This window comes from Tamandua tetradactyla, chromosome 13 (genome assembly GCF_023851605.1).
Source record: "Tamandua tetradactyla isolate mTamTet1 chromosome 13, mTamTet1.pri, whole genome shotgun sequence".
Classification (NCBI taxonomy): domain Eukaryota; kingdom Metazoa; phylum Chordata; class Mammalia; order Pilosa; family Myrmecophagidae; genus Tamandua; species Tamandua tetradactyla.
In genome coordinates this window covers 51,298,688-51,322,871 of record NC_135339.1, presented here as the reverse complement: position 1 = coordinate 51,322,871, position 24,184 = coordinate 51,298,688, and the positions used below count along the sequence as shown (strand labels likewise).

The window sequence follows — 24,184 nt, the reverse complement described above, 5'->3', positions numbered from 1 at the left end:
AGTAGTTAAATGCCTTTTTTGTGACATAACCTCCAATGCATTATCACTTATCTTTAAATCAACTCTGCAAAGCAGATAGTGTGGAAAATGAGGCACTGAGAAGTTAAGCAACCTTTCCGGGTTCTCACACAGCTTTTAAGTAACAGAGCTGATATCCCAACAGGTCTGTCAAATTGCTGCCCTCGATCAGTAGGTAACATTTATTGGAATTGAGACCAACATTTCTCTGCCATTTCTCAGACTGCGGGGGGGTGAAGAGTTTTGACAACCTCTCATGTAGTGTTTTCTTTTTCTTTTCTCTCTCCTTTTTTATTTTTGGTCACAACCCAATTTTAAGAAACACATTTTACATCATGACCCTGCACAAACACACATACACACACATAAAAATGAAAGAAAGGCTTTATTAGGCAATATTTACCCTTTTAGGTGCAATACACTCCCATATTTTGCATTCTAAACTATTTTGTTGTTTAAAATTGTGCTTGTGCCCACTAAATTAATTTCCCAATCCAGTGATGTATCTGACTCACAGTTTCAAAAACGCTGCTCTAATGAGAAAGCTTAAAATGACACCAGTTTGCATATTGGAGTGTTTGTAAAAGGAGGCGTGACCAGGTTTGATCTTTTAATCCCCCTAATAACGACTTGTTTACTTGGCAATGTGCGTTTCCTAGGCCACACCAGTCTGCGGGGAAAACTGGGATCCTACTCACAGCACAGACTGTTCCCCTCTCCCGCTGCTCACCAGGCTCTTCCAGAAACTCCAGCTCCCCCCACAAAGTCCCCCTTCCAGTTTTTCTGAAGATGCACAGGGAGAGTTGGACATGTGCTCCCAAACTTCCCATGTGGGGGATCTCATCTTGGGGGTATTCCTTCTGTTCTGCTCCTGCTCTCTCCCGGGTCCTGGGACGTGCTGCCACTGCTGCTGGGCCGCTATTGCTGAGCTGCGCCTGGTGACCACGGCCGTATGGTCGCCGGTGTCTGAGCGGCGGGCCTGGATGCGGCGCCGTCATCTCACATCTCTAAGGCAGCCGCGGCCGCCGCTACGCGGTGTGCTTCCCCGTGGCACCCACGTGTGGTGGTGTCCGAGGTGGAGAGAAGCCCTCCCCTTTGTCACAGGGATCCCGAGGCAGGTTTAACGAAGATGTACTTCCTCTTGCCGCCTCTAACCTACATAGATTCAAGGGCAGCGGGGGAACAAGACTCCGTCCTATATTTGCTGCTACCTCTGGTCTCTTAAGCTCTGATCTTTGTCCTTGACCAAGTTTCTCCTCTCGCCCTACTGATGAGTTCTTTCTCTCCCAGGAGCCTCCTGGCAAGTGTGTTTACTCCTTCAGATAAATAGGCTTTCGGCAAGGCTAGTTTGTCATGACTCAAGTGCTTGCCTCCTAGAATGAACATAGACTTAAGCTAAACCCATTTTGTTTGAGCTTTCCTCCCATGTGTCAGAAGGCACACATTCAGAATTCAGGTCCTGCTGCTGTCCTGGTGGGGGTGATGATGATGACGGTGATGATGCTGGAGATGACAACCAGTTATCAAAGCTGTCCCATGCAGCAGGCCCCATGCTAAGCACTTTGGATGCATTATCTCATTTAATTCTCACAACAACTCTATGTGATGTGTACTATTATTATCTCCGTTTTACAGAAGAGAAAACTGTGGCTTAGTAGAGTTAAATAGCTAGCCCTTGCTCACGCAGCCGGCCGAGTGCACAGCCAGTCCTGGACCCTGCCTGGCTACTCCTCTGCAGCTCGGACTGGGCGTTGAGCCGGCATCTGCGGCCTCCCAGCTTCCCTGGGCCTCCTTCCAGCTCTGCTCTCATCCGTTCCAGGCCCTTCTCCCCAGGGGCTCCATGGTAAGCCACAGGTGGGCTGCCAAACCTTACCTAAAGCCTCCACGTTGGTGGAAATTCCTAAGCTTCCACCTCCCCACGGCCCCACCCACCCACCTTCCCACATCCTCCCTGCGCTTCCCAGGGCTTCCCAGAGAAGCAGAGGAGGGAAGCAGAATCAGCAGCAGAGCCCCTCCCAGGGCCCTGGAGACAACAATCCCAGCAACTTGCCCTCCTCACCCGAGGTCCTCCTCAGACCCAGCTCTGGAGTCAGGAAAAACCCCGACAAAAAAAAAAAAGAAAGGAAAGCTGTCAGCATCCAGCTTTCCATGGTTAAAATTTTGCCTGATCTTAGTGGGTGTTTTAAATTGAATAAGGAATTCAAGCCTGGGCTTTAAATGCCATAGACAGAGAAAAAGTTACTGTTTTTTTTTTTCAGAATGCCTATTGTAATTTGTCCTTACAGTCCCCCTCTCCCAACCCTCCACCCCCACCCCAACCATGGGCTTCCTTTTTCCACTTGAACTGACAAACTGAACTGCCAGATAAATACAGCTGCAAAGTGAACAGTATGGAACATGATTTCTATCCCTCATTCATTTGCTCTCCTGGCTCCGCTACATTAAATACGAAAGATTGCTCACCCTGCTGTTGACTGCCTCGACAGAGCACAAAGCCAAAGGCTGATCAGACATCTTGATAATTGGATATGTTTGGAGATGAAAATCGGGGCTGAATTATCCTGGTTGTTTGACTGCACTGATCATTTTAACTGAGGAACTGCTAGAGGGCCACCTCATGGCGAGCACGCAGGGCGGTGCCCCTGCCCCTAACCCATCATGAAACCTCTCAGCGACTCGGTTTCCCCATCTGTAACATGTAGAATTGGATCTGAGATTTCTAAGGTCCCTGAAAGTTCTCAGGGTCTTTGATGACCCTGCTGTTTTCTTTTGTAGTTACGAATTGCATCCTTTGCAAGTCAGATGACTTAGGGGAGGTGACAATTTGCATAAAAATGAGCCTCTAAAGAAAATTTCACCTCATAATTCTTTTATGGAGTAAGCTTTCACTATGCATTCGAAGCAGGATCCACTTCATAGAAATCTGACTTACAGCCAACATTGAAGTGTCACTTCTACTGTTTAAAGTGAGGCTTGCTGTAGGTCATGATTTCTAAAAACACTCATGTCCTCCCAGGCCTTCTCCATAGAGTCCCTGACAGTGAGGCATTAGTAGAATCTATTTTAAAATCATCACTTCTTCTGTACTGAGTTGTGGTGTTTTTCCGTCTGTAAAAAAAACCCTGCATATTTACAAACCCTCACAAATTAGTTTATGATAATAACCCACTGGTCCTTTTCAAACACAAACCAGATTATATCGCTTCTCTGTCTAAACCTCTGCAGGCCCATGCATCTGCTGCTTCCTCAGCCTCCAATGCTGTCCTCCACCCTCTTTGAGCCTAGTTAACTCCTTCTTACCTTGGAACTCAAGTCAATCATTACTCAGAGAAGTGGCCCCTGAACTTCCCTGACCAGGGTCAAATCCCTTTCCACCAACTCCGGGTTGCAATTGGAAGTTTATTCGGATAAGCATTTGATGACCGTGAATAGACTGTACCCTCTGTTGTTGCACCCATGAACTGCTGGGTGCCTACTTCAGGCAAGAAGTCATCCAGGCTCAGCATTTCCAGCAGGGGCTCTACTCTCATGGAGCTTGGTCTTCTGGGGGTCCGCAGACAGTAAGCACATATGAGCATAGACATGACTGTGACTGCCCACCCCTCACAGTGTAAGTATAGGGCATGCCAGGAGAGGGAAAGGGCAGAGTGTCAGAGCATCAAGCACCAACATAGGATGAGTTTGTTCTAAGCATGCGTTTTCTCACACAATCCTTTTAATAATTTCAGTCCAAGAAACTGGAGGAGAAAGAAGTGTGGACTGACATCCGCTCGCCAGCTAAGCCAGCTTGAAGGATGGTGCTTCTGGTGTTGTAAGAGGACCAGGGTCCCATCTTCCTCCTCTGGGCCATTCCACCTTTTGGACTACACCACCTTCCCCAGTGCCATGGCCTTATTTTCCTTCTTCAAATGAATTTCCTTCTCCAGCAGAGTATCCACTTTCCCATCAAGTATGATGCTAGCATAGCCTACCATGTTCACCCAGTTCATAACAATTGATTGTGTCTGTACTATCATTGCCATCTGACAGACAGCAAACAGATACAGAGATATCATCAGCTAGTTCATGGCAGGACTGGAACTCAAATTCAGGTCTCTGGGTTCTTAGTCCAGTGTTTTCCCCACCTTATCACAGCATCCTGGCTGAGCCAGGCCTTTTCACTGCCCAGGGAAGCCAAAGCTGGCTGCCTCCTCCTTGCAGGGAGTTCCTTCCAGGCTGCTGGGGCTACGGCTAAGGCAGGGAGGGTGGGGCGCGGAGAAGTGAGGCGGGTGGATTATACACACATTCCATCAAATCTTCTGTTTTCCTCCTTCATCATGGAAGGAGGGAAGGGGGAGTGAGGCAGATATGAAGATTAATAACTCATTACAGTTGACAAGTGTCAGAAAAGTACTTACATTCATTCCCTTTAAAGTCGCTTTCTCATGTGTTCTTATCTGTCTTTCAACGATGGCCTCAGTCAGGTGGACTCAGTAAGAAACGTCAAGGTTTTCATCGAATGCTGCTGCAGACCGAGTTTCAGTTAACTTCCTATTTCCAGCCAGGCTGGCTCAAATGCTCGTTTTTCTTACTAGGTTGTTTGCTCCATGAAAAGCAAATTCCCGGAGGTTTCTGAGATTGCCGAGATCCAACACAAGATGCCGGCTCCCACGCACCCACCCACCCACTAATAAGACATAATGCCGTCCTATTTTTGGCAACAATTAAAAGGCCTCCCAGTGAAAGCAGAAAGCTGTTTATTTTCTGTTACATCACTTCACTTTGCCTTCGAAGGCTGGTCTGTGCTCAGTGCTTTCGCGGTGATGCAAGTCTGCTCTCTCCTCCAGCAGTTGGATCCCTCCCATCTCACACACAGCACCTCACAGGTCTCTTCCCGAGCAGTGCATTGCTGGAGCGAGTAGCCGCTCACGAATCAGCTGCAGGTCCCTGTTTTGAAAAGCAGAGATACAGAGGCACAGGAAAAGGGTGGACGCCTGTGTGACCTGGTCTCAGAGCAAGACAATCACCATCTGAATTCCAGAAGGCTTGTTCATGTTTCGGGATATTTTTTTGACTGCATGGAATCAGAGAGAAGCAAAAGGATGGGAAATGCCTGCATCCCACTGAAAAGAATTGCTTGTTTCCTATGTCTCTTATCTGCGCTTTTGCTGACTGAGGGGAAGAAGCCAGCGAAGCCCAAATGCCCTGCCGTGTGTACTTGTACCAAAGATAATGCTTTATGTGAGAATGCCAGATCCATCCCACGCACCGTTCCTCCTGATGTTATCTCATTGTAAGGCCCGTAAGCATTTTGATATCTAATTTATGATTTAAAAATTCAAGCCTGTGTATTTGGGGCTTTGTATGTCTTGGTGGAAGGGCATGGAGAGAGAGATTCCTCTTGCATGCTTAGCCCTCTGACAGTGCTAACATGTTGCTGCATTTGATTTTTTTTTCATTTTTATTAGCTGGTACTGAACATGCTTAGATTCCCCCCCCCCCCGAATATTATTATGAGAAACCTGTAGCAGATTCATCTCTCTTACTTCATCTGGGAAGGAACAGTATTGTACCTCATAAAATAGTGTCAAATAGAGACTGTTATGCTAAACCGGATTAACATAAGGTTTGTTTTGTGTGTGTGTCTCTTTGTGTGTGTTTGTTTGTTTTTTTTTTGTTTTCTTTCAGATCCTTTGTGAGATCTGGTTTTACTGAAATCTCAGAAGGGAGTTTTTTATTCACACCATCGCTGCAGCTCTTGTGAGAAATATTTATATCATGACTATTTATAATATAGCATATATTTGGATAAGTCCTCTAGTAAATGATCTCCATATTAATTTTACTGAGCATGTAAAGGAAAAGCGTATCAGTAAAAGGAGAGATAGATGGGTTTGTTTGTGACTTGAAACGAAGAGTACAGGTTGATTCTTGCAATGGTAAATTGGCTAACCTGTAATGCTATCTACTTTAATGGCTATTTATGAAGTTGTTGGAATGTTGCAACAATGGTTCCAAACCCATTTCAATATTTTGCTTTCATTTTTAACTTGAGAACTTTGGTTATTTTGCCCTGGAGGTTTTGACTTAGTCAATACTGAACCCAGCAATAACATATGTGCTCAAGATGTTGTCTCCCGGCGACCCGGGCCAGGCTGCTACTCTATATGATTTACCATGTGGGAAGCAAACATCTTGGTTCTTTCTAGGTAATTCCTTAAAATATTAATTCTCAAGAGACTGTTTTCTAATTTCATCTAATTTATAACTAGTCTCCTTACAAGGAAGAAAAGACAATATTAATATAGGATAGTGCAAAAGGATTCGTCTTTGCTATGTGTTTTGAGTTGGTCACAAGGGAACCACATATTCAGGACCATGCCTGAAAATATTCAAAAAAATAATATTTGACTAAGAATTCAGATCTCTCCACAGGCATAATGTAACACGTAGAATTTGTTCTGAGGTGATGTTGGGCAGTTGGAGTGCTAGTTCTTAGAGCAGTTCCACGTGGGGGTCAAGAGGTCTGCTGGTCCTCAGGTGTTGGGCTAACGGGGCTCATAGCTACAGGACTCTAGGAATTCGCCAGGAATTAGCCAATTAACCCATCAGCTGGGGTTGGGGCATCTTAACCGCATGATTCATAGCCCTAGTTTTCTGTTTGTTTTTTTCTGCTTTGTTTTCTCGCCTTAATTGACCATTTTGTTTGTTTGAGCTTATATTTACATACTGGAGAGAATTCTGTTTAAATTTTACCCACCACTCACCAGAAACTAGAAATGTAATCCGTGCCAATGACTAAACCTCTCTGAGCCTCAGTCTTCTCATCTGTGAAATGGAGGTGATAATACGTACTTTGAAGGGTTGTTTTCAGAGTTGAGTAAGATTTAAATAGCTATAGAATACTCGACATAGGGTGGGACAAATGGCTACGCATGCATTTTACATGTGGTAGGATTAGGAAAATTTTACGTAAAACCAAAAGGCTAAAAATTACTTAATCTATTGTTTTTGTCTCTATGAAATCCCAAAACTGGTTTGGCTATTTCACTGAATTCACAAACCTGATCAGGTGTTATGTAACATTGTTGGCTAATGTCCATCCACTGGCAACTGTCTTTGAGTGATTAACAATTGAGTAAAATATTCCCAAGGGGTTTGTTTATTTGATTGATGGCTAATGGTGTGATTAGGAGAAGTGTTAGCACATCAAACAAATCCATAAAATTCAGACCATTCAGCACGTAAAGGGGTAGAGCCTCCAGGCTGGGACCCTTCCAGAGGATAAGAATTTGCTGCATCTGAGAAGGTGATAAATTGTGCTATGTTGTTCATTCATCAAATAAATAAGTGGCTCATTTAAAATGTACCCTTTTGATGTGCTGAGGCACCTCATTCGCCCCCACCCTCAAGATACTTAAATAGATCAGTCTTTTGAATTAAAAGAGAAGTGTCAATTGACACATCCTCTGACATTGGCTGGGCATGAGCTGTGACACAGATTGATCAGCTGAATCAGGGACCATGTCTCCACTTTGCTTTTGCTGTGTACACCCAGCCACAGCCACCACAGATGCTGGACAATGTTATAGAAATAGTTACCGGCTGCTACAGGGTAATGTGAATACACGGATTTAGAATCACAGAGGGAAGCCAAGGGACTGGTTTTTAAATAGCGCACACCGAGTGTGTGCCATGCCCCTGTGTCCCATGCTCAGAGTTCCTATGGAACATTCCAGCCCTTATTTCTAAAAGCAGTTCAGGTTTCAGAAATAATAAAAGGGCGAGTAATTTTTGCCCCATACACGCTCAGTTTAACTCACATTGGCTCACCTCAAAATGGTAGATTTGTGCCAGGGCTGGGCTAGTACAGATATGTCTGGGTCTCTCCTCTCCAGGACCCTGTTCCCTAAAACTGTGCTTCCTATCCTTCCTGCCCACTGTCTTCTGCTTCGTTCTGTCCTCTGATAAGGGCCTAGTAAACTCATTTTCACCAAGTTGGAAATAAATGATAAGGCTCCAATTTATGAACTGTGCTGCAATCTTAGCAGTGGCGGAGATGGATGATTCACAAGCAGAAAGGGATGTTCTGTGGGACAGGGCCATACAGTGCCCTGAAAACCCCATGTGGGCTGTTAACACCCCCTTGGAAGATGTGGGGCTCCAAAGGCCTGGGTTTGTCCTTAGGAGACTTTTGTCCTCAAGAAGATCGTGCCTACGTGGGGATCGCAATGAATCCCAACAGCATTTGGGACCACGGTTCACCTGCTCACTAGTCACGTGCTAGGAAGAGATAAACTTCAGAATCGATTCTGCCTGGTTGATGTACAAAGGCAGTTGGTGTTTTGCTCTGTTGGAAATGGAAAAGAACCATCCCATTCCCACCATCCACCCTAACAATCTGATGTATTAATTATGGCCCCAAATGCTTTTTCAGACCTTCTGTAGAAGACCTGATGGGAAGTACTTTTTGAAATGTCAGCCGAGGGTACTGAGGAAGGCAGACACGATGCTTCCTTAAATTGCATGCAGTGTTTGGGGAAAAGATCCCGGCAGGCTGTGGTTGGCAGTTTTTATGGGAGAACTAGAAAAACAAAAGCCCACACACTGTAGATAGAGGAGAGAAAGACTAAAAGTAGCCAATAAAAATGCATCAGATAAGCTGTAGAAAACGTCTTTAAAAACAAAAAACTCATTTATGACTTTAAATGAAAAAAAAAATTCCAAGCATATGCAATTTCATTCATGTTTTCTATAGGGCCATTTAAAAAACATAACCAATGAGAACAATTATTCTTACTAGTTTGCTTTAGGTGGGTTGGGAGTGGTACTTTTAGGGAATGCAAGAGAAACTTATTTTCGTATATTTCAGTCCTTTTCTTTCTCATCTGTGGACTGAAGTCCCCAATGATACAGGCTGACAGCAGAAGTAAAATTAAAATTTAAGAGAATAAAATGTGGCTGCATTTTCATTAATTCATAAAATATTTTAATGAATGAAAGCCCTCCAACTTCTAGCAGGCTTTTATTGGCAGAAAGTGAATTCTGGGGTTGGTTTTAGTATCACAGAAAAACAAATCTGTATAAAAGAATTTGTAGATTTGTTATAAAAGAATTTATTTAATCCTTCCTAATATTTGTCCAGGAAAAAATATCCATGGCTTTTCTCATCTGTATAGTGATTGTCTTTTTTTTCTATTCCTTGCTAAAAAAAGTTTTGCAAACTTCAAAAACTACTGAAGACAGACGTCAACAAAGAGGGTTTTTAGGAGACTCATGAGCTGGTGACAAGTGGTGAACATGTTTTGGTTTGTGCCCAGCTGATGCTCCCACAATTGGCTGAACGGATGCATTTCAGTCACGTAGGCTCCTTTGTCAATGATTATCCCAATACCTTATTGATTGGAATTTTAACATATTAATTAATTAGCTATCATGCAAAATAGCCCTGTACAGCAGATGTTTGCTCTGAAAGTTTGCTTCAGCCTTTCAGTTATTCAGGCAGGAAACCTAGGAGTCACCTCTCCTTTGTCCTTCACCATCTACGTGCACCTTCACCATGCACGTTTGTACAAGTCACCTCTCAACCAGCAGGAGGGCCAGCCTCCTCCTCTTGATCCCAGGGTCACCGCCCTAACTGAGAACTGCACTCACCACTTCACAGGCTGCTGCAGAAGCTTCTGAACTGGTCCCCCTGCTTCAGGTTCCTGTCTTACAATCCCCATCAGCATTACCTTCCTGAAACTCAGATCTTGTCCTGTTACCCTTGTGCTTGGAAGCCTTTAGCGGTTCCCTATAGACAGAACATCTCAGTTGGTAATACAATTTCGTTCTTTCCTGTTTATCTAGAGGTATCTCTCTCAACATTAACCCAATACCTCCCACACACACCCCATGCTCCATCCATACCAGGATGAGGTACCTCATTCCCTGACCTCTGTTTTCTCAGCCTCTATAGACTTTACCAAAATCCCTAGTACTGCCCGTCATTTTTGACAGCTGTCTGTACCTGCATCTGCCTAGTGTCTCTCATGCAGGACCACCGATGAGCCATGGTCCCCTAAGAGCCTGGGGGTTATGAGCCAAGTCACTGCTTCCTATATATTTGATGAATTTAATACATATTTTCAGAGATTTTGTACTAAGGATTCCTATTGGACATCAGTAGGCAGTCGTGGTTGTGTTCACACGTCTGTTATGTTTGGCATACCCTCTCTAACTTCACATTGACTAACATATAAAAAGTGAACAGATATTTGCCCATGACATTATGACTTCTAATTTATTTCAGCAGAGACTTCCACTGTTACAAACTTAAAAAGGTAAAAAGCATCCAGAACCTTTCCCACTGCTCAAGTTTTTTTTTTTTTTTTTTTTTAAATCTAGGCCTGTGACATGTAAGAATCACATTGAGGCTTCCCTGGTTCTTAGTTTGACTATTGAGGCTGGCTGGTCTCTATCCTAAGAAGGGTGAATTCACCTTTATCCAGTCTGAGGGGACAATCAAAGGGAAATCTTCTAGTGAAGCACTATTAAGGTGAAAGTAAATCATCAATACAAATTAATTTCCTTTTGGCTTATTTATATTTGCTTAGCTAAAACAAGTGCTCATTACTAGATATTGCAAACAGTAACAAATTGAGAGCAAAAGCCTCCCATTTCAGCAAACACATTTGGGAGTTCTGCTACGCAGCAGGCGCACATGGGGCATTGTGAGGAATAAAGATGGGTGACACGCTGACCTCCCCTCCTGCCCTGTTCCAAGCTGGCAGTTATTCTTAAAAAGGTAAATAATATTTGAATGTATCGTAAGGTATTTGAATATATTGTAAGGTAGTTTTGATAAACTTCCTCATTTTGTTTAAAATGATATTCAGTTGATTTTTGGTGATGGTGATGCCTGCTGTCATTGATTCTGTTGTCATTTAGGGTTACAAAATGATCACAGGGACTTTGCAATGACATCGATGATGTCAGCACAGTTAGGCCTGGTGAGCTGGCAATGTGGCAAGTGGCAAAGAACACGCACTTTGAGGTCAGATAAAAGTGGGTTAAAATCCCCACTCGGCAGCTTACTAGTTGTGTAATTTGCAGTGAGCTTAGTCAAGTCTCAATGTCCCCATCTACAAAATGGGGACTACCTATAGTGCCTATTTTACAGGAGTATATGAAAATTAATTGAAACAATGCATGTAAAGAGCATGACCCAGTTCATTACTCAATAAACTAGCTTTTATTATAGCATCTGAAAAACACTTTAATGTGAATTGCCAAACCATCAGATTAGCATCTGCATGTTCAGGTTGGGTTTGCCTACAATCCCAGCTTTAAAATTTTGTGGTTCTACACAGAGTACCTAAGTATTCCTTCAAATAGGTCTCACAGGAAGCATGAACTATTTACTTTTCAAAAAAAAAATCATAACCCTCACCTCTCAGTTCTTCCTCATGAAAAAAATAGCTGGCACCACATTTTGTAAAATATGTCAGACTTTATTTAAGATAATTAACATTGACTAGTCTTCAGATGAGTGGTTCTGTGATAGAATGGAAAGAGACCTGAACTAGAAGTCAGGAGAAATGGATTCAAGATGCAGTTCTGCCACTAATGAGCTATGTGATTCTGGTAAGGTCACAGAATATTCCTGGACCTCACTTTTAAAATGAATAAAATACCAGAGATAAGGGTTTGTAAGGGTAGTCCAGTGGTAGAATTCTTGCCTGCCATACAGGAGCCCCAGGCTCTATTCCCCCCCTGACCACCCCCCCCCCCCGCCCCAATTCAACAAACACTGCTGCAATAACAGGATAGTCACATGGAAAAGAATGAAATGTGACCACCACCAGAGAGCATACAAAAACGAATATAAACAAACAAACAAAAAAACAGAGATAGATTAAATTATGGTTCTCAAACTGAAGGATTTCAGTAGGATAAACAAGGGAAGCAGTTGGATATAAGACAATAGGGAGTGGTGGTGACTGGAGTAAACCAGAAAAGACTCCTCAGCTCCAGAAAATTATCACTGATGGTAATGCAGTAATGTAGTACGTGGGTATGGGGCCATATCTTCCTAATTTTCAAGGGAAGGCAGATTTTTAAAACAGGGCAAAGGCCAAACAAAACATGAGTTGGTGTTTCAAGACGTTCACATTTGATTATATCTAAGTTCTCTTTCTAACTTAAAATTTCTATTATATTATATTCTACAAACAGTTATTTTAAATTAATATGATATAGGCAATGGTTTGGTAAAGAAATGGATAACATTTATTGCATCAATTCTAATAAACCAGCGATATTGGGTTGTTATTTGCAAGAGCCTCATTGCATGAAATGGACTGTTAAATGGTTATTAAAATAATAATGTAGATCCCAGTCTCCCTCTGTAAGCTCGTTCAGAGGATCTTAACATGCCCTCCCCATGGTGACAAAACAATTGTTCAGTATCCCTCGCTTTGGGCAAGGGTTAGAAAAGAAATGCCGGGTTCACTTACATAGCAAAATGACAGGTGTTTGCCTATGTAAAGTGTAATTTAAATGCAATGAACCCGTTATAAATAAAAAACAGACTAGACTTTATATGTGCAAATAACTTATTTAACAGACCCGATTATATTTACTAATTGGTAAAATTAACGGAACTGTTTTCTTTCTTTTTTAATTACCTTGTTTTATTAGAGAAGTTGTAGGTTTACAGAAAAAGCATGCCTAATATATAGAATTCCCACGTAATACCCTTTCAAATAACTCTTAACCTGTAGAGAATTCCTCATGGGAGGCCGTAGATTCTTCCCAGCTGTGCTTCCACATGATCTAACATATCTGGACCCCTCTTTGAGAGTCGCCTTTGCTCTCAATTTATAAGCTGCACGATAGCAACAGCTGTTTTAGGGATGTTTATCATTTAAAAATGATACTGGTACATGCCTATCATGTACCAGTGTATTGCTAAACACTTGATAAATCTCATTTGTTTTCATCATCACAATAGGCAGGCAAGGTGGGTGTAATTCTCTCCCATTTTATGGATGGAGCATTGAGTTCTAGAAGAGTTAGGTAGTCTTCTCAATGACACACCCTTGATAAGTCGCAGAGCCAGAGTTTAAACTCAAGGCCTCACTCTTTTTTTTTTTTTTTTTACTTTTTTATTATATCATATAACATATACACAAAGCAAAGAAAGAAAAAAGCAATAGTTTTCAAAGCACTCTTCAACAAGTAGTTACAGGACGGATCCCAGAGTCTGTCAAGGGCTACCATACCATCATCTCAGATTTCTCCTTCTAGCTGCTCTAGGACACTGGAGGCTAGGAGAAATATATGTATATTTTTATCATCACAATGACTTTTCTGTTCTTTTTTTTGGTGAAAAAATAACATATACAGAAAAGAGCAATAAATTTCAAAGCACAGAGCAACAATTACTTGTAGAACAGATTTCACAATTTGGTGTGGGTTACAAGTCTACAATTTTAGGTTTTTACTTCTAGCTGCTCTAAGATACTGGAGACTAAAAGAAATATCAATATAATGATTCAGCAATCGCATTCATTTGTTAAACCCTACTTCTCTGTATTACTCCACTATCACCTTTGATCTTTCTATCCCACTCTTTAGGAGTATTTGGGCTATGGCCATTCTAACTTCTTCATGTTGGAAGGGCTGTCAATAATATGGGGTAGGGGGATGAAACTAGCTGATGTTCTGGAGAGGCTGGGCTCTCTAGGTTTCAGGACTTGTATGGTCTGGCGACCCATCTGGAGGTTGTAGGTTTCTGGAAAGTTACTCTAGTGCATGGAACCTTTGTGGAATCATATATTGCCCTAGGGGTTCTTTAGGATTGGCTGGAATAGTTTTGGTTGGGGGTTGGCAACTTATGGTAGGTAGTAATATCTATCTGAAACTTGCATAAGAGTGACCTCCAGAGTAGCCTCTCGATTCTATTTGAACTCTCTCAGCCACTGATATCTTATTTGTTACACTTCTTTTCCCCCTCTTGGTCAGCATGGCATTGTTGATCCCACAGTGCCAGGGCCAGACTCATTCCTGGGAGTCATCTCCCATGCTCCCAGGGAGTCTTTTAGCCCTGGATGTCATGTCTCATGTAGAGGGGTAGGCAATGATTTTACTTACAGAGTTGGGCTCAGAGAGGGGAACGCCACATCTGAGCAACAAAGAGGTCCAGAAGTAAGTCTTAGGCATACCTATCGGTAGGCCAAGCTTCTCCACTACATGCATAAGCTTCACTAGAGCAAGCTTCAAGATCAAGGGCTTGGCCTATTGACTTGGGTGTCCCTAATGTTTGACACAGTTTCAAGGGTTTCCCCGTGGTAAAGTTGAGTAGTTTCATATTCTCCCATCCCTCAGGGACTTTGTCAATACTTTTTGATTATCTGTTTAAAATATTTTGGGATGTATCCAGTCTACATTAAGCTAAAAAAGATTGAAGGCCCTCATTTTTATTCTGAGCTCCCTGTGTTTCGATTGCCTAAATGAACTTTCCAGACAGGTTGAGTTAGATTATGTGCTACAGAAAATGTAGGTTCTGGACAAAATAAACCTTTCTTCCTTTGGTCTCAAAGAGTAGGTGAGGTTCTAAAATATAGACAATGTCTTCCCCACCCCTGTGCTCTGAATTGCCTTACAAGGCCTCACTATTAACTACTTCTGTTAACTTCCTCCTGAGTGTGAATCCTCGGGCTTGACTTTGCATAGTTTTGTTCCCAAAATCAAATCCCCTCTCAAAGGGTCAACCTTTGCTATTAATGAGAGTATTCAAAGAAATGTGTCCTGATTCCTGGAGACAATTATTGAATGGGAATTTCAAAAGCCCTTTGAAAGAGTGGCAGCATTGCTGGCACTAACATCTAGTTTCCCCGGGAGTCATTTCTCATTTGTATGTGTAAGCTCTGGTCTCCTTGCTTAAAAAAAAAAAAAGAATGAGAGAGAGAGAGCAAAAAAGAAAGAAAAGAAAAAGACTTATTTACCTAATGTTACACCTCAGACCAATATTTTCTCAACCAGCATCCTGTGCAATAGCTGTCCTGAAAGAAAAGAGTTCTGTGCAGGAATAAATTTGAAAAACCCTGGACGTTAATCCCTGCTTGATTATTCACGATGCACTTTGGCATAGAAAACCTCTGAAATTATTTAATGTTGTTTAACTTTTCTTAACATTCCATAGAATATTGGTTCTATGGAACATCCTTGGGGGGAACTTTTGCCTTTGCTTTTCATTTTATTTATTAGATTCCTTATTTATACCTCACCATGTTCTAGAGAGGCTTGATAGCAGAGCTCAGGCCCACAGGAAGCATGGCATCTTGAAGGATCTGTTAAACCCTCCAGCCCATGTAAGGAGCAACAGGAGATGACTTCGTTAGTGTGGATTCATTGGATTATTTGAGAGTCAGACCTCACCAACAGGCTACCTACATGCGCAGGCAGCTTTCAGCACCTTCCTTAGGGACCGTCTCAAAATGAAATACTTCATCTTTTGGAGGAAGTAGATATCACTTGCAACCCATTTCAACTGGAAAAAAATTTAAGCCCCTGAGCTTAAACTTACACTCTCACTGATTTTATTTGGAATGGATTCCCTCATAGCTCTTTTCCAAGTACTGAACCAGCATTTCCCAACAAATGTTCCATTGGCAATTTATTTTGTGTTTAACTCAATAAAGGGTCCCATTATCAATCAGTTTGGGAAAATGCATATTTAATTCTTTTGGCGTCTCAACTTAACTTGAGGATAGATGAGACGTTAAAAAGTAACTACTTGAGTAGTTAAAAATGATTAACTTCATTTACTCACTTTCCCCAAATTTATTTGCCTTTTTTGTGTCTGTAGCACTTCTCAACTCTTCGAAGTTCTTGTATTCCAGGGAATACGCTCTGGAAAATACTGGCCAAGGCTGTTCTGGTTTTACAGCAGACACTGAGCAGATCTGAGGTGAATGAAAATAGGAATTTTGGCTTCACCCACAGTCATTAACCAGCCATGGCGGAAAGGCCGTGCCTGAGCAGAAAGACCTTAGAAGAGCAAGATCTGCCCCTGAGAAGCTTCAAATTAGTTTACCTCCCGCACTTCAGTTCTCTTTATCTTTAAAGTGGAGAAAAAGAAACCTATTTTACAGTGTTATCATGGGGATTAAAATGAATTAATTGATGGAAAACTGCTAAAGATGAGACCTGGCATGGTTTAGCCTTTAGATAAAATTTAAGTCCCTATTTTCCCTGGTATTCCATGGCTGGGGAGACACTGGTTGGATCTGTAAACAACATGGGAGGGTGGGCTGTTGACTAGTTGTGCCAACTTCTAGAAAGGAAGTTTTGTCTGCCCTGAGACAAGAAGTAAGGGACTATGAAATCAAAGGGATGGTCCCCTGCTCACATCTCTGTGTGTGTGCATCCCCAGGATATTCCCAAGGACATTCCTGCAAATCCTGAAACCTCCATCCTAATTCTGTCACTGCCACTGACAAAAGATGTGACCTCGGTCAAGTATTTTAGCCTCTGCAGGCCTCAGTTTCCTCATCTAGGAAATGAGGGAGTTGAACCACATATCTCTCTGGAATGCATTCCTTGCTCAGATTTATATGGAGCCAAGTTAAGGGTATTTTCAATCATTTCAGATCAAAGAGGTGGTGGTGGACTTAAAGATCATCTGAGTTACGTTGAAAATTATTTCCAAGGATGAGAGTCAGAAAGAACTGTCAAATAATGTGCTCATGTGTGATGCTTCCCATTTTAATGCTCTCTTGTGTCTAAAGAGCATATTTTTAAATCTTCAAATGTACATTGTGCATGTGGTACATGTGCATTTAACTGAAGTGAATCATCACTCTATTGTTAATTATCATTCAACTGGCCCTTTTCTTTTGAATAAAAGAGAATATTATTAACAACCGAAGACCTGAATCTTTTAAGAAAAGCTAGCTTTTAAACAAGATGGCAAACACCTCCAGCTGTGCCCCCAAATCTTCCAGAATCTGTAATCTGCGCATGCAGATTGCTCTCTCTCATGTACATATACACATGCATATCCAAACACACAGGCACACATATATACAATATATGCCTAGGAGTGTGCACGCTTTGTTTGCACACACTGCCCATGGCTGCCTAATATCCTGGGAATGTACAGAAAAGTTAACTTGGGTCGGTGACAACCACACTGGACCTCAGTTTCCTTAGCAGTAAAATTACGGCCCTTCATTAAATCTGAGGACGCTTCCATTTTACATTTTATGTCTATGCTCTTTGCTCGACTGTTCATGTTCTGTAGTCTTTGCCTGACAGTTCATATACATGCTTATATACATTATCTCATGTAACTTTCAGAAACATCCAGGAAGTCTTTTTTGTCATTATAATTCCTATAAAAATACATGAAAGAGATTTACCTACTTAATAGGTCATATAAGTAATAAGCTTAAACACCAGATTCTCAATTCTGAATCCAATCAATGCCGTTTCCAAATGACAATCAAGTGCTCCTTCTTCTTTTTTCCATCCAGAGTATCATTGCCAAAGAGGGAATTGTTTGGGAGAGCTCTCTAAATCATCCCCCCTCCAGAGCCGGAGAACCTGCTTCTGGGCTGGAAGATGGGATGCAAGCCACTTGTGGGCCAAGGACAATTCTGATGGTGGTCAACAAATGAGCAATGAGCCATTAGAGCCAGTGGGCACTCACATACGACCAGATGATTAGTCTGGTTTGAGGCAAGGGGATATTTATCAAGAGGGGTTACCCCCACCCCCTCGATTCAGCTATCTTCACCAATCCTCTCTTCCCATGCAGGGAAGACTACAGTGCTACATGCATTGGTTCACATACCTTTAGAGCTCAAAGGGGCCTAAAAATTACCTAGTCCACTTCTTCATATTACAACTTAGAGAGTAATGATATGCTCAAGGCCACATGGAAAATTCATGGCCAAGCAGGGACTAAGTCAGGCTTTCTGACTGCCTCTTCAGCGTGCTCTTCCTCCAGCACATTGGAGGAGGTGAAAGTCTGGAGTAGGAAGCTGCTCCAGTGGCCCACGATGAATGCGCCTGCCTAGTCCTTTTGCACTTCTGGACTCTTTTCTGATTTAGCTAAATTCTCATTCTTCAATCTTCTGCTTCTTCCTTCACTTCTCTGTTGCTGACCCCAGACTTTCTCAGAACTCTGAGCTTGTCACCCACTTATCTGCTTTTTTCAATTAAATTCTGTCATTTCTCCTTTTCTGTTCAACCAGGAGCCCCCTATCAGTCTTTTGACTGATGCTGATCTGTCGCTTTTGAGATGTGACCCTCCCCTACGGGCAGCTGGATGTATGGGCAGTTGGAAGTAGGAACTAGAGCTTGGCTGGGCTTAGCAGACATTTTATAGATCACACCCTGTGATTCCAGTATAATATTAATGATAAAGTCATGAGAGTTTAAAAAACTCACCATCAACAGAGAACTTTAGGAGCACTATTCGAAATTCCTGTTAATCAATTATGCAATTATCAAATCATTAGAAAATAATTTAAAGACTTTTATATATAAAAACTTACTGGAGGCTTTACAGAGTTAAATTATATTTCTAAATATTTCATTTTAAATCTCAAAGAATAAAAATACATCAGTTGAGCACTAAATTCAATAAATTAGTAAAAAAATGTCCTCCCTATGAAATACAGGAGAAAACAAATAATAGAACTAAAAAGATCAAATAATAAACTGGAAAGCAGTGACAATAATAAATAAATCCAAAATCTGTTTCTTAGAAAAATCCAATAAAATAACAGACATGGAATGAAGTGACACTTATAACTAGGGCAGGACTCCATGATTCAATGAAAGGCCTTGGGTATTCAGGAAAGAATCGAGATAGTGTCTCACCTCACACCATAATAAAGTAAGCTCCAAATGGATTAAAGGAAGAAAGGAAGGAAGGAAGGGATCTTAATTATTATTTAATCAAATTTCTTAAATCCACATTAGCTAATTAGCGTTAGGATGTGTGTTTGCCAGAATGTAGACATTATGTCATTATGCAGATCTGGGTCTGATACTGAGATACTGCAAAAGGACACGGACCAGGGAACTTGGGCTTCCTGACCTTGAGCAAAGTCTTTTCACAGCCTCTGGGGTTCAGTTTTCACCTCTGTCAAACAGATATCCACACCTGCTCAACTACTTTCACAGAGTTGTTCTAAAGACCAAATAAGATAATTTAGGCAAGAGTCTATGGAATGTAGGCTATTATGGAGGCATTTAAAGAATAAGCTGTTACTTGCCTGAAATTGATAGGGTATTTATATATAGTCCTTCTAAATCTTTCCTTTCTGTGAGGGTTGCAGAGGGAAAAAGTTCTCCCCACCCCTCCTCACCTTCCACAGGCCCTTTTCTCACTGAATTCATGGGGCTGATGGCTAAGAGGCACAAGTGCACAACCCCAGGTTGGGAGAGGTGCAGGTAGGTCAAGGCACATCCCTGTGCCCACCCCTACCAAAATTCAAGGGGAAATCGCCTGCTTTTTCTAATGTTCCCATGGATCAGGAACAGAGGACAAATTCTACTCTACCTCTGCACAAACCCAAGGCTTGGCTGCTTAGCAAGTCTGTAAAGTCCAGATTTCTGAGCTGTGTTTCAGGGTAATGAGCTCATTCAGACCATATACTGGTCTCCCCAAACCCCATGATGATGCTGCAGTTGTGACTCGTATTAACAGACTTCTGCTACATGTGATCATAGCGACAGGACAACCCACACCGTCTCCACACCATGGCAACTGCTTTAGCCAGACTTGCTGCAAGAAGCAAAGGCCCTCTCATTCCCCACAGGTAAAGGGGATGTCCTAATTTGCCAAGTCTGCTGTGGCAAATACCACAGAATGAATTGATTGTCTCACAGTCTTGAAGGCTAAACATCCAAAGTGAAGGCACCAGCAAGGCCATGCTTTCTCTTGGGGTCTGTAGCATTCTGGAGCTGACTTGTCACATCCTTGGGACTCCTTGGCTTGCACCTCTGCCTCCGTCACATGGCGGTGTCCTTGGTCTCCTCCTGTGGCCTCCTCTGACTTCTGGTTTCTCCATCTTCTGGCATCTCCTAGATTCTGGTTTCTACCTACTCTATTCAAATTTCCTCTTTTTATAAGGCTGCCAGTCATATGGGTTAAGATCCACACTGATTCAATTGGCCACACCTTAACTAATAATATTTCGAAAGGTCCTATTTACAAAATCCTCAAGAATGCAGATAAAGATTAAGAGCATGTCTCTTATGGGGCACATGTTTCAATCTCTAACACAATGATAACTGTAACTGACCTGGAAAGTTCAGGATCATGGTTCTCAGCCCTCACAATATATCAGGATCACCTGGGGAGCTTGAAATCTCCCCATGCCTGGGCCACACTCTAGGTGTAAAGTTTAATCAGGATCTGGAAGAGAGGGAGTTGTTGGGGGTGGGTGGGAACCAGTTATCAGTATTTGTAAAGTTCTGCAGGTGATTCCTAGTGTAACCAAGATTGAGGACAACTAGCTTAGGGTCTAAGGCAGCTCTAGGTCTCTTCCCCACTGGCCCTCACACACACTTCCCTTTGTGGGGTCTCCTCCACCTTCTGCTCTTTCCTCAGCATACCTTCCATGCACTTGAGTCAACCATTGATCCACCTCAACTCTAAAGCATCCTTTCTCCAGCTCCACTCCTGACTGACCCCCACCCTGCCTCAATTTGCCAATTCCAAGTCCTCATGAGGGAACTCCTGGCCCAGCTCTTCTTTTTAGAGCAGGCCACTCAGGCCACGAGGTGCTGACCGGTCTATGGATTGGCTACTCTGGGTGAGGAGCCAAGTCTTTCTTACCCTAATGATCTGTGGAAAGGGAGGAAGATGATGTGGTACCCAGGTCTGGTGTGTGTGAAGACCAGGGATGGGGCACAGTTTCCCTCAGCAGAGACTGTTGGATACAGAAACATCCCTGGTCCAATAAGAAATCATAAGAGTAGAATCAGACATATTTCAAGAAATCCATTTTTAAAATATGGACCAGAGTATCACCCTCTTTTGAAAAAAATGACCTAGGAATATTTTTAAGTACACATGGGACAATAAAACAGATAGCCCATTCAAGAATATTTAGAATGTGTGTATACTTTTACACATCACAAGATAGAATCCTTGGCCACAGAAAACTACAATTGAATTTAGAGCTGAACTATGGTAATCATTATTATTGGTAATCATTATTATTTTAGCCAGAGGACTTTTTCCCTCTTTTATAAGAAAATTTTATCAAAGTATAATAAAATGCAATACAGTACACATATCAAAAGTACACATCTTAGTGATATTGACAAAGTGAATGCTCCTTTAGCCAGCACCCAGATCAAGAAACCAAAAATTAATGCTGACCCCAAAGGCTCCTCTTGTGCTTCCTTCTGGCTACTACCTACCTCCACAGGTGACCACGATTCTGACTTCCACTTACCAGCATATTAGTTTCACTGGATTTTGTACTTTATATAAGAGGAATCATACGGGATTATTAGTCTTTTGCTTCTTCCCCTTGACATTATGTTTGTAAATTTCATCCACAGTTTGGCAGGAGGTTGTAGTAATCCAGAGATTTTGATCCCTGAAATCTAGTCAACAAACATTTATTCAGCCAGGAACCTATGCTCAGTACTGGGGACACAAAAACATATAAGGGTAAATCTCTGCTGGAAGGAACTTTCCATCTAGTAATCTAATAATTTCTAGAATTTAATACAAAATGAATTCTGTATTCGGCAAATACTTATCCGGTGCTCACTATGGGAAAGGTACCATTATAGGTGCTGGGGATAAGCAATGAACCAGCAGACAAAAATCCTAGTGGAAACCCTCTGTTTTGTTCTGTCATGTATGGGCAAGTTCTACCCACTCATAACTGTTTCCCACTCTGTTTTGCATCTGACATAAGAGAAACTGGTGATGGAAGCCATTTCTTCTGACAACTTGGAGTGTGTGATTACAACCATGGGACAGTTTGTAAACCAGCGAGTCTGGGACGTATTTCTTTGTACCCATTTCTGCCTTATTCCATCATCTCCCTCTTCATCCCCGGTGCTACCTATACAAGGTGAAACGAAAGACTTGGGCCTAAGGAAGCTGTTGGATGTTAGCTTACCTGGAGTAAAGCTGAACAATCTTGTTGTTTTCCAGAACCATGAAGTGAGAAGAGACAACTGTCAAATTTGTGACTGAAATCATGAAGTTTTGAATTTGTTTTAATAAATATGGCGCTCAAATATGTACCACAGTTCATCAGGATTGGCATTTCAGAGCTTAGTTTATTACCTGATTATAAAACCATGACATTGGAGGGAGACAGACTAGAGGAGAATTAATCCAACACTACCCCAGGATTGATAGGTTTAGAAGAAATACAAGAGATCAGCTAGTTTCATTTGCTCGGTTCTGTTTTGTTTTTGTTTTTGTTTTTCATTTTTATGGAGAATGTAAATCATATATAAAAATAGGGATAATAACATACACTTCTATGCACCCATTTTTCAGCTTCAAAAATTATCAGTTCATGCCCAATTAATCTCTGACCCCCCGAGGCCTCCCCCTGATGATTTTGAAGCAATCCCTGTTGCCAAACAATCTATTAGATTTTCAGAAACTGATTTCTGAAAATTTAATAATTTAACTGGTTTTAATCCCCTTAGTTAACAGGCTTAGAGAGATGATGTAACTATACTAAACTAGTTAGAGGCAGGTATTTTTAATTCCTTGTCTTTAAAATTAAAAGTCACAGGACTTACTAACAGGGAATCGTGGACTTTATATAAGTGGAATGATACAGTTATGTATGAGATGTAAATTGCCATATTAATTCAAACATCTAGTTTGGTCTAAGCCCACTATCACATTTCAGACAAAAGCTAAACTGAAATAAGATGGTATCCACAGGAACCTTAAAACATAGACTGTGCATCATTAAACTCATTATAAACTCATCATCAACACGTAGGACAACACGGGTGAATTTGAAGACATCTTGTTGGCTGAAATAATCCAGACACAAAAAGGACAAATATTATATGATTGCTCTGATTTGAAACAATTGAGAATAAGTAAACTTAGAGAGTAAGAATCTAGAATATAGGTTACTAGGGGAAGGGTTGGGATAGGGAATGGGAGTGGAGGTTTGCAATGTACAGGGCTCCTATTGGAATTACGGAAATGTTTAGGTAATGGATGGTGGCAATGGTAGTACAATATTGTGAACACAATTAACATTGAAATATATATCTGAACATGATTAAAAGGGGAAATGTGAGATTGTATATATCATGAAAGAACAAAATTTTTTAACAATCCATCGAATGACAGCTATACAAACAAGGAATGCCAAGTTAAGCCATGGACTTTAATTAATAGTACAATTATACAAATGTACTATCATCAATTGAAACAAATGTTCTACACCAATACAAGGTGTGGTATATGGGAATCCTGTATTTTATGCATGATTGTTCTGTAAACCCACATCTTCTCTAATAAATTTTTTTAAAAAACTTCTTTTCAGCTTCTATCTGCACTTTATCTAAAGAGTTCCATAAAATATTACTCACTCTAAAAAACTAATAATGCTTTATGTTATTTGGACTAAAATTACTCCTTTCAAGCCTCTCATTCAGAAAACTGGCAAGTTTTCCTAAGAGTACAGCAGGTTGTGGAGCCTGCTGGTTGATGTTCTTTTTCATCAGTAATTTCTAAACTAAATCTCTGAAGATTTTTGAAAATGCATATCAATTTGTCCAAGTGAAAGTGTTTTTTCAAAAGCCTCACAATAATGAGTAAAGACTCTTCCTAAGCCTCATTGTTCCCCATCTTCAGCCTGTTCTATTTTCAAAGATGGAGGCTAGTGGATGTTCATTGAGACCATGTCAATGCCCTGTCTGCTGTGAGACAGCATAGCTCAGTCAGGCATGAAGCTAAAACTTTCTACATTTCCTGGGCTTAGGACCCCAAGGCACTATTATTTTGGCCAGTCAAAATGCGCCAGAGGTTCCTCTAGCAAGTAGAAAAGGTTTCGCGAGCGCCTTTGTCATGAAAACGTACAAAATGTTGATTTGGCTGCTTCTTCTGTCATGCCTGCCCCAACTGCAACTCACAACGTCACCGAGGACATGTGACAGCGTCACACATGAAGAGGAG

General features: G+C 41.6%; 1 protein-coding gene across 1 annotated transcript in view; it reads left to right on the top strand.

The window, feature by feature from the left end:
• Positions 1-4,773: 4,773 nt before the first annotated feature.
• The window catches only part of LGI1 (leucine rich glioma inactivated 1), a 35,827-nt gene continuing 16,416 nt past the window's right edge, over positions 4,774-24,184 (top strand). The window contains exons 1-2 of the mRNA XM_077124390.1: positions 4,774-5,290; positions 5,686-5,757. Coding sequence (XP_076980505.1) covers positions 5,076-5,290; positions 5,686-5,757 — 287 coding nt within the window. The 5' untranslated portion in view covers positions 4,774-5,075. The remainder of the gene's footprint in view (positions 5,291-5,685; positions 5,758-24,184) is intronic.